This window comes from Acinonyx jubatus, chromosome D3 (assembly GCF_027475565.1).
Source record: "Acinonyx jubatus isolate Ajub_Pintada_27869175 chromosome D3, VMU_Ajub_asm_v1.0, whole genome shotgun sequence".
In the NCBI taxonomy this organism is placed as follows: domain Eukaryota; kingdom Metazoa; phylum Chordata; class Mammalia; order Carnivora; family Felidae; genus Acinonyx; species Acinonyx jubatus.
Window position 1 is genome coordinate 19,212,942 of NC_069392.1, and position 13,316 is coordinate 19,226,257.

Genomic DNA, 13,316 nt, shown 5'->3' on the forward strand with positions numbered 1-13,316 from the left:
AAAGTATGGACCAAAGACATGTATTTGATTAATAATTAATATCCCTCTCCCATCCCACCCCCCCCAAAGATGTCTGATTTGTGACAGTTTCATTACCAAATTAAAAATGGAAACAAATTCTCAAATACTGTTATTGCAAAAGTATTAGCTCAAAGTGCCTTCCAACATATATGTTCCAACAAATAATACATACCCTAACTTGTATCTCTAAACATCATCACTAAAAAATTACAATCTAAATTATTTAAATTTTGGCCAAAGATATACTAGTGTTTCTTTAAAAACCAGTGCCCTAAAACAGGAAATAAAATGGAAGATAGAATAATTGGGTAACTCATGCAAATAAACACTGCATCAGCAATGACATGGGGCACAGACCCCTGGCCAGAATGCCAGCAACCCCAGGCTGTAGTTCTGCATAAGTCCTTGCTATTATGCTACGTATAAAACAAGGGGGCTGGACCAATGATCTCTAAGGTCCTTCCTTGTCAGCAACAAGACATAGTCCTCTATGTGCTCCTGGGCGTACCTAACCTAGGGACAAATTCTGTTATAATTACAGTCCCATCCTCTCACGGGCAGTGAAAGTGACATTTTTTCAAGAATATGTTTTACTGTATCCCAATAAAGGAAAACCATTCTCAAGCTTTAAAACAAAATCAGCCTACAAAAAGTGAATGACATATCACAGAAATGATACTGGCTTTTGGTAAGCATGGTGTGTACTGCAGCTGCATAATGCTGATGCAGAACATTCTGTCTACTTAAACGGTACCTTTGCAATGGTGTCCTGCAAACGATTGGCATCATTTCGGGTGTGAGCCAGATCTTCCTGCAGACTACTAGCCAAAGTCTCTGCTTTTTCTTTGTCCAGCCTGACGCTCTCCAGGAGATCTTGAATATCAGATTTGTCTCCAGAGTTATGGATGGAATACAGCTCTGCCACCTTCTGCTTCTCATTCTCCAGCTGGGCCTTCAGACGATTCATCTCTATCTGATCACTGGCCACTGTGGCTTTGTACTCCTCTAGCGTGGCTGCCAAGGCTGCTTTACCCTTCTGTTCAGACTCAATGATGCGCTCCATATGGTGATTGCGTTCTTTGAGTGCCCCTATCATTTCTTGAGCTTCCTTGTTGTCTTGTTCTGCCATCTTCAAAGTATTGCTTAAATGCTGCTGGACACCAAGAAGCTGCTCTCGTTCAAAACGGGCATTCTCAGCTAGATCCATGTAACGTTGCTCCAATTCCATATAGCGTCCACTTTTTACATCTTCATCTATGACATAAGAAATGTGATGCTCATCCAGAAGGGAGCGGAAATATTCAATCTGTCGGCTAAAGTGTTCCAACTTATCACTCTGCTGACATAAAGACTCCATAAGAATAACCTTCTCTTCTCCAAGCCTTTCATTTTCACTATTCAGTTCTTGGGTTATCTGCTGCAAATCAGCTAGCTCTTGCAGAGTTGCCTGAAGTTCCTCACTCGTGCTGTGTTGGTTCTCTTCCATCTGGTGTATCCTTTCTGTCAAGCAAGCGACGGACACTTCACTCGCATTGCCGCTGCTCCCCTTCCGGGAGCGCTCTATGCTTGGAATGCCTTCGGACTCTGAGGACGATGGCGCATCTAGGGCGTCGTCACTCGATGTGAGGGGCTGGTACACCTCACTGCACTCACTGTCTAGATTGTCCATTGAGTTGCTGTGCTGATGGTCCATGAGGGTGTTCTCGTCCTGACTCAAGAGATCCTCCACAGACCCAGGGGCAGAGCCTTCCACCGAAGAGGTCAGGGTCCCTCCTCCATCACTCTGATTGCCAGGGGTGATTTCTGGGCTCAGGGACTGATAACCAAATAGCTTTTCAGAATTATCTAGCCTCTGCTCTAGGGAAAAGCCCAGGGCATTCAACCTGTCCTTTAACATTCTGTTCTCATTTTTTAGCTGGTTCAGTTCTTCGCGGATGGCAGTATTCTGTTCCTGCAACTGCAACAAGGTGGACTCAACATCGGTTGGCTGGTGAGCAATGACGGCTTCCTTCTCCTCAGACTTTTCATCACCCTCTGAATGATCTTCATTAATGCCCAGCTGGGCCCGCATGTCTCGGAGCTCATTTCTCAAATGTAAGATTTCCACATCCTTTGTTTTTGCCAACGTGAGCAGCTCTTTCACTTTGGCTTCCAAAGCAGCTTTGTCACTGATCTGATTGTCCGACTTAGACTTGCTCATGCGAACATCACATTCTGTTGTGGTGCGACTGCGGGAACGCTTGGCCAATGCCACATCATTGGCTCCTTGACCCGCAGAGGGTAGTTTTTTGCTCTGGTTTAGTCGGGTACGTTCGCGTAATCTTTCTCGAGTAGAACTGGATTCTTTATTACCTATAGAAGTGCTCCGCTTGGTTGAAGAACTTGTGCCTAAATGTTTATAACAAAGAATGTAAGGCAAAGATATTAGCAACAAAAGGCACAGAGGTTATTCCCTAGGTCTAATGAGATGAAATCTAGAGGCCTACACATTGATTTTGACCGACATTAATCCTGCCTTAGATTCTAATCACTGTAAAATTCAGTTTCCTCAAAACCAAGTCATTTATTTTTTTAATTATCCATGAAAAAGAAGTTATACATTGTATTGTATGCTTTAAGTGGGTGGATTTATAAAATGAGAATTATATCTCAATAAAGCTATTAACATAAAAAAAGTTACCCATTAACTTGAATCCTAAACCATGAACTTTAAACAAGTGGCCAGGGACATAATACTCTAGGGCAAGCTAGATGAAGCAGACTCTAGGATTAGCCAGTCAGGTAGCAAACTAACTATAGAAGCAGATGGTAAAGAAGGATGAGCAAGAAGGGAAAAGCAGCCTCTGGACAAACCAAAAATCTAAGACACCTGTAATAAACAAAAAAAGTACGATCAAAGTAAGTGCAAAAAGTTTTTCACATCACAGAATGACATATAAATAGTACCAATAACATTAATTATAATATAGCTAACATGTACTTAGTGCTTATTTTACACATACACAGATGAACACTTCACATACATTAATTTATACAAGCCTCATTATTATTATCATGAAGAAACACAGAGATGTTAAGTAATTTGCCAACATCCCACATGTAATAAGTGGATGAGCAAGGATTCAAATGCAGGCAGGGAGTCTGGCTCCAGAATCCACAACTTAAGTAGTACACTATGCTGCCTCTTTAAATGTTAGAAAACAGGGAAACCTGGGTGGCTCAGTTGCTTAAGCAAACGACTCTTGGTTTCAGCTCAGGTCATCTCACAGTTCATGGGTTGAAGCCCCACACTGGGCTCTGTGCTGACAGCACACAGTCTGTTTGGGATTCTGTCTCCCTCTCTCTGCCCCTCCCCTGCTCACTTTCTCTCTTTCTCTCTCTCAAAAATAGATAGATAGATAGATAGATAGATAGATAGATAGATAGATAGATAGATAAAGCTGGGGTGCCTGGGTGGCTCAGTCGGTTGAGTGTCCAGCTTCGGCTTAGGTTGTGATCTCACAGTTCATGAGTTTGAGCCCTGTGTCGGGCTCTGTGCTGACGGCTCAGAGCCTGGAGACTGCTTTGGATTCTGTGTCTTCCTCTCTCTCTCTGCTCCTCCCTTGTTCACACTCTGTCTCTGTCTGTCTCTCAAAAATAAACAAACATTTAAAAAAAAATTTTTAATAAATAAATAAAAAAGCAAAGAAAAATAAGATCTACACCTAATCAGTATTTTGTAAAAACCTGCTAGTTCTTTACATGGCAGGCACCAGGCTTCAGGGGTAAGAGAGAGCGAAAGGTCTATGTGATATAGGTAGACAGCCACTGATTCTGCCAGGGGTTTGGTGTAGAGCAGGGGAGGCCACAGGACAGAACAAGGAAGCAGAAGTGAACAGGACACACAGAAAGGAAAAGTAAGGTCACACAATTAATGGGAACAGTAGGGGAAGTTTCTACAGGGCCCTGAACATCAGGGAAAATTTAGTGAGTCACAATAGTAAATGTTCAATAAGTGTTCTGGAGCAGGGAAGACACACAGAAAAGAGTATTTTTATGAAAACTAATCTAGAGGCTAAGTGAAACATATAAGGAAGAAGAGCAGTTAAAGGAGGAATGTGGACAGGCAGAATAGTAAAAGAAAAAAAAGGAGGGCCTACATTTGGGGAGTGAGATCTGGATCTCTGTAAGAACACAGAAGGGAAAATACATCTGTAACAGATTTAGGGTAGAAGAAACAAGATGAGAAGAAACAATTGCAAACCAAACCAAAATCCGGGGTAAGAAAGAAAAGATCTGGACATGCCTGAAAGCCAAAAAGGAAAGGAGCCAGTAATGAGGGAAGGGATTGACAATGCCCCAAAAGGAAAGGAGAGGTAAAGAAACAAGAAAGGAAGAGACAGACAGAACATGAAAAAGAAAAGCTCCCCATCTGAGATTATTGTGACCAGCGAGTAGATAGAAAAATCTGAGTTACAGACAAGTGAACTGGTCTTAGAGAAGTCATGGGGAGTAAATAAACACAGAGTAGATGAACTGAAGAAGTAAGGATGTTGTTATGGGCTGAATTGTGTCCTATAAATTCTTATGTTGAGGACATAACCCCCAGTACCTCAGAATGTGACTGTATTTTGAAAAAGAGTAATCAACTTAAAGAGGTACATATGTTAACATAGGGTTATTAGGGTGGGCCCTAATCCAATCTGACTGGTATCTTTATAAGAAGAGGAGAATGGGATACAGACAGAGAGGGACCACCATGTGAGGACACAAGGAGAAAACGGCCGTCTACAAGCCAAGGAGAGAGGCCTCAGAAGAAACCAAACTGGCTGACAACTTTGATCTCAACCAGTTTTAGTGAGAAACTAAATGTCTGTGTTTGAGTCACCCAGGCTGTGTATTTTGTTACGAGTGCCCTAGCAAACTAATACAGATGTATAAAGCTGCCACCAGTAGGGGCAATGGATCCAGGGAGGTGATAACTGAATTCAGCCTTGTGAGGGAAGGTGTCAGTAGGGAACCAAGGCCCAAATCCAAGGGATCTCTCCCAGTAAATTCTAAAAGCTGGAAACAGGAAGATATATAGATGGTATTAGAGTACTTAATTTCCTTCTTACCACACAAGCTGGAGTGTTAAATGTGGTGATGACCTCAGGCTTGAAAATAAAAGACCTAAGGTGCAGCCATTGCTCCACTACCAGCTTTGTGGCCCGGTACAAAGCGAGTACCCAATAAATATTTTCTGAGCAAACAAATGCAAGGCCTTAGGCCAAGATACTTGAGCTTTAAGCATAGCTCTCACAACTCTAAAATGAGGATAATAATAGCCTCTACCTCATAGGGCTATAGTGAGCATAAAATGGAATGATGCCTAATATAATGACTTCCATGTTTCCTCCTTGTGATCATACACATGACTATTATAATTAGCAGGAGGGTGTGATCTGGGATGGAAGGAAAAAACCACAGAAGGTCAAAGCAAGAGAGAGGACAGTAGGTAAACCTGAGCTAGAAAAAAGTCTAATACATACAAAAAGGGCTAAGAGCCTAAATAAGGATAATAAAGAAGGTCTGTTATAATCTTTACTAACAGGCTTTCATCAGCTGTATTACAAACATATGGTCTTGTGTTCATTGGAAGACTTAAAGTTTTTCTGTAAGTGTAAAAAGTAAAAAATGATAGCATTACTCCTTGGACTACAGGACGAGTTAACTTATGGACTTTATCAAATCTAAAGCCAAATTGCTACTAATGAATAAAGAAAGAATGACAGAACAGGAATGAATGGATACAGGCATTGATCATCAAAGGCTGCCTATATCATGGAAAGACAGACAACCAAAAATGATATGCCTACTAGTGGATGGACAACTACCATGTTTGAAGGAGTCTTGGGGGTAAAAAATGAACCTGAATCTATCCCATCAAGACTCTAGATCCAATCACATTAACAGTAAACAAACAAAGGAACATGGCCAAGGACATCAAAGGGATGTGACATCAAAATACAGATCACAGGAAAGTACAGGTCAAACAAACAGTTTTTACAAAAATTAAATTATAAGATAAAAATAGATTTAAGAAAGAAAACTTAAAAGGGGCGCCTGGGTGGCTCAGTCGGTTAAGTATCTGACTTCAGCTCAGGTCATTTCATGGTTAGTGAGTTCAAGCCCCGTGTCGGGCTCTGTGCTGACAGTTCAGAGCCTGGAGCCTGCTTCAGATTCTGTGTCTCCCTCTCTCTCTCTGCCCCTCCCCCACTCATACTCTGTCTCTGTCTCTGTCTCTTGAAAATAAATAAATGTTAAAAAAAAATTTTTTTTAAGTTGTAAATTTGAGTATTTCTCTATATTTATGATTTGAAGAATGATTATTAATTATTTTAAGTACTGATAATGGCATTGTGATTTTCTTTTTAGAAGAATCCTTATCTTTCAAAGATAATTATATATTTGTGGAAGAAATTAAATGACACCTGGAATTTGCTTCAAAATAACGAGGAGGGGAGGTGGATGTCAAGGAATTCAGACTGGCCATCAGTTGATAAGGGTGATGAGTACATGGGGTTGAAATACAAATACATGTCTGACATTTTCTAATTAGTGGAACCCCTTAAATACCACTGCACTCTGGCTTCAAACAAAAAAGCACTTTAACTCTTATTCTGAATGCCACCTATACCTGTGCTGATCTTGGATTTATTCTCCACGGTGGTCATGGCAGGGACCGATGCTGAAGATGCAGCAGAAGGGCAGGTGCTTTTCTTTCCTTTAACACCATTAGTCACTGTCACCCCTCCAGCCATTCCAGCTAAGAGGTCATCATTGCTCTTGGTCTAGAAGTAACAGAAAAGAAAAACAAATTGACTAGATGAAGCAAGAGTAAATAACATTTTGAGACTAAAGCAAAGTTCTTGGCTTTTATATTAAATTCAAGAGCCTCACAAAGACTTTCTGACAGTTACCAATGCATCATACTGTGCTGCAGACAGTACTTTACTGGTTTATAAACAATCACACATTTCTTTTAAAAATGCAAAACTCTGGGGCGCCTGGGTGGCTCAGTTGGTTAAGCATCTGACTTTGGCTCAGGTCACGATCTCACAGTTCATGAGTTCAAGCCCCACATCAGGTTCTATGCTGACAGCTCAGAGCCTGCAGCCTGCTTCAGATTCTGTGTCTCCCACTTCTCTCTTCCCCTCTCCCGCTCACATTCTGTCTCTCTCTCTCTCTAAAAAATAAACATTAAAAAAAGTTTTTTTAATAAAAATAAAAATATAAAAATATGGGGTGCGTGGGCGACTCAGTCAGTTGAGTGTCAACCCTTGATAACAGCTCAGGTTGCGATCCTGGGGGTAAGGAATTTGAGCCCTGTGTCGGGCTCCATGCTAAGCATGGACCCTGCTTGAGATTCTCTCTCTTTCTCTCTCTTTCTCTCCCTCTGCCCCTCTCCCTAAGTGGCATGCTCTCTCAAATAAAAATAAAATAAAATAAAATTTAATTTAATTTAAAAATTATATATATAATCAAAAACTTTATGGAAGCCGACTGTGTGCCCACATGTGCCACAGTCAGTGGGGGAGTGGAAAAAATGAAGACATACTCTTTATTACTTTCAGATAGGACGTGACTTACGAACAGGGATCATCTGAGCACTATCACATGGGCTCCCAGTAAAGTTCTGTAATACCAAAGAAAATGCCATCCTGCAATTTCTAGAGAGAAAAACCACTGAGAATCCGATATAATATTCATTGCTTTATAGTAAATCATGGATGTAAAGTGATGGAGCCATTATTTGGAAATTTAGTTTTCTTATCTGATCTAATTTTTTAGTAGTCTAATTTAAGCCAAAATTGAAAGTTTTTTTAAAGCCGAGGTAATATATAAATAAAAAACTAGAGAGTTTATGGTTAGAGTGAGGGTTAGTCAGTCTAAATGATCATACTACCTGAGGAAGACCCTTTGTATTAATTTATTTATATTTTATAAAGACGACAGAAAAAAATACGAGCTTTTTACAAAGAAAACAGGTGGCCGCAGCAACTTCTAACTCAACACGTCCCCAGAGGCAAGGGAAACAAAAGCAAAAATGTACTGGGACCTCATCAAAATAAAAACCTTCTGCACAGCAAAGGAAACAATCAGCAAAACTAAAAGGCAACCGAAAGAACGGGAGAAGATATTTGCAAACGACATATCAGATAAAGGGTTAGTATCCAAAATCTATAAAGAACTTATCAAACTCAACACCCAAAAAACAGATAATCCAGTGAAGAAATGGGCAAAAGACATGAATAGACACTTCTCCAAGGAAGACATCCAGATGGCCAACCGACACATGAAAAAAGCTCAACATCACTCATCATCAGGGAAATTCAAATCAAAACCACAATGAGGTACCACCTTACACCTGTCAGAGTGGTTAATATTAACAACTCAGGCAACAACAGATGTTGGCGAGGATGCAGAGAAAGAAGATCTCTTTTGCATTGTTGGTGGGAATGCAAGCTGGTGCAGCCACTCTGGAAAACAGTATGGAGGTTCCTCAAAAAATTAAAAATAGAACTACCCTATGACCCAGCAATTGCACTACTAAGTATCCAAGGGACACAGGTATGCTGTTTTGAAGGGACATATGCACCCCAATGTTTACAGCAGCACTATCAACAATAGCCAAAGTATGGAAAGGGCCCAAATGTCCATCGATGGATGAATAAAGAAAATGTGGTATAGGGGCACCTGGGTGGCTCAGTCGGTTGAGTGTCTGACTTCGGCTCAGGTCATGATCTCACAGCTTGTGAGTTCGAGCCCCGCGTTGGGCTCTGTGCTCAGAGCCTGGAGCCTGCTTCTGCTTCTGTGTCTCCCTCTCTCTCTGCTCCTAACCCACTCACATTCTGTCTCTGTCTCTCTCAAAAATAAATAAACATTAAAAAAAAATTTTTTTAAAGAAGATGTGGTGTATATATATACAATGGAGTATTAGTCGGCAATCAAAAAGAATGAAATCTTGCCAATTGCAACTATGTGGATGGAACTAGAGGGTATTACGCTAAGCGAAATTAGTCAGAAAGACAAATATCGTATGACTTCACTCATATGAGGACTTTAAGAGACAAAACAAATGAACATAAGGGAAGGGAAATAAAAATAATATAGAAACAGGGAGGGGAACAAAACATAAAGGACTCTTAAATATGGAGAACAACAGAGGGTTACTGGAGGGATTGTGGGAGGGGGGATGGGCTAAATGGGTAAGGGGCATTAAAGAATATACTCCTGAAATCATTGCTGCACTATATGCTAACTAATTTGGATGTAAATTTTAAAAAATAAAACTAAAAATAAAATAAAATAAAGTAAAAAGAAAACAGACATAAACTATACTTCAATTAAAAAAAACAAAATAAGCACTCTGGATAATGAAATTGGGTATAAAATTATTACTTAAAAAAAAGAATGAAAAAAATTTTATTTCTAGAAAGAACATAGAGGAGTTAAAAATCTGTGAAAAAAGAAAAACTACCTTTTTTTAAATATAATTTATTGTCAAATCAGCTTACATACAACACACAGTGCTCATCCCATCAAGTGCCCTCTTCAGTGCCCATCACCCATTTTCTCCTCTCACCCACCCCCCACATCCACCCTCAGTTTGTTCTCTGTATTTAAGAGTCTCTTGTGGTTTGCCTCCTTCCCTCTCTGTTCATAAGTAATTTTTTCCCCTCCCCTTCCCCCATGGTCTTCTGTTAAGTTTCTCAAGATCCACATACGAGTGAAAACATATGATATCTTTCTCTGACTGGCTTACTTCACTTAGCACAATACCTTCCAGTTCCATCCACGTTGCTACAAGTGGCCAGATTTCATTCTTTCTCATTGCCAAGTAGCATTCCATTGTGTATATAAACCACATCTTCTTTATCCATTCATCAGTTGGTGGACATTTAGGCTCTTTCCATAATCTGGCTATTGTTGAAAGCACTGCTATAAACATTGGGGTACGTGTGCCCCTATGCATCAGCACTCCTGTATCCCTTGGGTAAATTCCTAGTAGTGCTATTGCTGGGTCATAGGGTAGTTCTATTTTTAATTTTTTGAGGAACCTCCACATTGTTTTCTAGAGAGGCTGCACCAATTTGCATTCCCACCAACAGTGCAAGAGGGTTCCCGTTTCTCCACATCCTCACCAGCACGTATGAAAAACTACTTTTTAATAAAAGAACCAAAAGTTTTGTCCCATGAAGGTGAAAGCACAAGTTAACCGACCGATTTAATATTATTGTCTATCTGGAGCCAAGCTTACTCTTAGATAATCATAATAAATTCATTTCAATAAATCAAAATGGCTCATAAATTATTAATCTCTAAAGTCTCTTCCTGTTCTAAATGTTAGTGGAGTAGATTCTGTTCTCATCATTCAATTATAAAAGTTACAATATAATACCATTAGGTAGGTCAGTCTCACTAAAAAAGAGGTAGAAAAGGATTAATGTTTTAATTTAAATGAATTAAGCTAATTAAGCTTTGGTAATTTAGAGTTGTCACATTATGAAAAATCTGGTTATGTAAGAAGGAAGGAGGATATTGCATTAATCATAAAGGATTGCTCATATTCTTTAAGACTAGTTCCTGTTTATGAAATTGATCATCAACTATGATACAAAAAAAATCTGCAAATTAAGTTCTACTTCCTTCCTGTCAATTTGCCCCTCATCCATTAGTCAGTATATAAACTCAACACACTCTTATGTTTTCAAATCACCTTTTATATTGTTAATAAAAGTTAAATTATCTTTGAGGTATTTTTTTCTTTCTCCATAAGTTAAATATGTTTTCTTTCATAAAAATTACATCTGAAGACAACCCTACACAGTCATGTGAAAAGTGGCTTAATCAACACACTTCTGTTTACTATTTGTCTTTGGTTAATGGCGGATTTCAACATACCTCAGAGAACCAAGTCAAAAATTCTGCAGTTATCACATTAACTATGATAGTAGAGTAATGGCACATGAATAAACCAGTGGAACACAAAAGAATCCCAAAAGAAACTGCTTATATAGATACCTGTTTTATGACCAAAGAAAGAGTACAGGAAAAAAAATGGGTTTTTCAATAAATAGTACTGGGTTAATAGTATATTCACACACACAAAAAACCCCTACAAAAATGAGTAAGCCCTATTTCACACCATATCAAAAATAAGTCCCAAGGTTTTCTATGATTCAAAATCCTGAATGATAAAACAAAGAATTGATAAACCTAAGTCTATAAAAATTAAAATCTTAAAAAAAATTTAATCCTGTGCATGATACACAAATATCATCGTAAGCAAAATTTTAAAAAATGAGAAACGGGGAGAGTATATCTGCAATACCTCACAAATAAACAGCTAATATCCTTAATACAAAAAGAACTCTTAGCAATAAAGGGGTAAAAGACACATGGAAAGGTAACCAAAATGAACTATCACATATAATGAATACATACACAATACAAAAGATATAACCAGTCTAACTCACAATAGGAGAAATGTAAATTAAACAACATTAAGACACCACATCTCACCTAAGAGACTGGCAAAAATGAAGAGTTATGCCACGTTCCTTTGGGAAGGATGTGGGGAAACAGGCACACTCATAGGTTGCTGGTGAGAACACAGCTGGATGTGGCCTTATGAAAGGAACCCAGCAATGTCTAACAGAACTACATATGCATTTACCTTGTGCCCAGCAATCCCACCTCTAGGAATTTCACCTGAAGACATACCTCCAATAATACAAAAATACATACACATAAGGTTAGTCAATGCAGCACTGTTTTTAACTGCAAAATACTGGAAACACTTTGAATGTCCATACATAGGACACTAGCTGAAAAAACTATAGTATATCCATACAAAGACACATTAAACAGAATGAGAAAGGCTGCCATAAATTGGTATAAAGAGATTTCTAGAATACATTAGGTGAAAAAAAGAAAATGGGCAGAAGTAGATCTAATTATGGCAACTTTTGGGTAACAAAGGGGAAATAAAAAAATAAATATACATGTATCTGATCATTTGTGCAAAAGGAACACAGGAAGGATAAAAACAAAAACCCAACCAGACTCTTAACCTCCTAAGGACAGGTGGGGACAGAGTAAGAAGGAATCAGGGAGGAGAGGGACACTTTTCACATCTTGTCCTAGTTCTGACATGTAGAACTGAACTGTGGTAGTGTTTCACATGCTGGCAGTAAATTAAAATTAAATAAACAAGGGTTTAAGGTTTCCCCTAAAATGGAACACAATAGGAACAAATAGACTAAACTGCATTTCAAATAAATGACATAGTCACACGGGGTAGGGGGCAGGGGAAGAATCCAAATATCTTCTGAAAACAGTATTTTGACCATAAATCCTCAAACTCTCAAGCTAACCACTAAAAAGTATACATTTTGAACTCTAGCTAGTAGATTTGTTTTTGGCAGTGGCACGGGGGAGCAATTCTCTAACTATTGGCTGTATATTCTAGGATTTAGAAAATAAGTAAATATAGATAATCAAAACCAGGTCTCTCACTGTCAAGAGATTGGGATTATGATTACATAAAGTGAAAAGGCTACTCTAAACACTGTATGTATGTCAATTGGATTTGGAAATAACAGTGTGAACTCATAGGCTTTTTTTTTTTTTTTTAATGTTTATTTTTGAGAGAGAGAGAGAAAAAAAAAAGAGAGAGAGAGAGCAGGGGAGGGGCAGAGAGGGAGACACAGAAGCAGAAGTAGGCTCCAGGCTCTGAGTTGTCAGCACATTACCTGACTCGGGACTGAAACCCACGGACCACGAGATCATGACCTGAGATGAATTTGGCCACCCAACTGAGCCATCCAGGTGCCCCTCATAGGTTTTCAATATATGGAGATAAACAGATATGAAAATTGATACAGATGTGTGTGTGTGTGTATGTTTCCTTTCTTGTCTACTAAGCAGGCTTAAAAACCATACACTCAAAAGCAAGAGCACACCTCGTTTCCAAAGGCTTTAAGTTCCATCCTCTACTAAAAGGAACAAGTTCTCTTTGGAGAAAAGGCTGACTGACTATAGGGCTGGGGCTGGAGAAATAGAAAACTTATCATGTCAGGGATGTCCACTCTCACCGCTGTTGTTTAACATAGTGTTGGAAGTTCTAGCATCAACAATCAGACAACAAAAGGAAATCAAAGGCATCAAAATTGGCAAAGATGAAGTTAAGCTTTCACTTTCTGCAGATGACATGATATTATACATGGAAAATCCGATAGACTCCACCAGAAGTCTGCTAGAACTGATAC

General features: G+C 39.1%; 1 protein-coding gene across 4 annotated transcripts in view; it reads right to left on the reverse strand.

The window, feature by feature from the left end:
• The window catches only part of SPECC1L (sperm antigen with calponin homology and coiled-coil domains 1 like), a 139,348-nt gene that overhangs the window by 84,034 nt on the left and 41,998 nt on the right, over positions 1–13,316 (reverse strand). For all 4 annotated transcript variants that reach the window (XM_027044117.2, XM_053206216.1, XM_053206217.1 and 1 more), the window contains 2 exons: positions 6,680–6,833; positions 776–2,409 (listed from right to left, as the gene is read on the reverse strand). In XM_027044117.2, the coding sequence (XP_026899918.1) occupies positions 776–2,409; positions 6,680–6,833 (1,788 nt within the window). The remainder of the gene's footprint in view (positions 1–775; positions 2,410–6,679; positions 6,834–13,316) is intronic.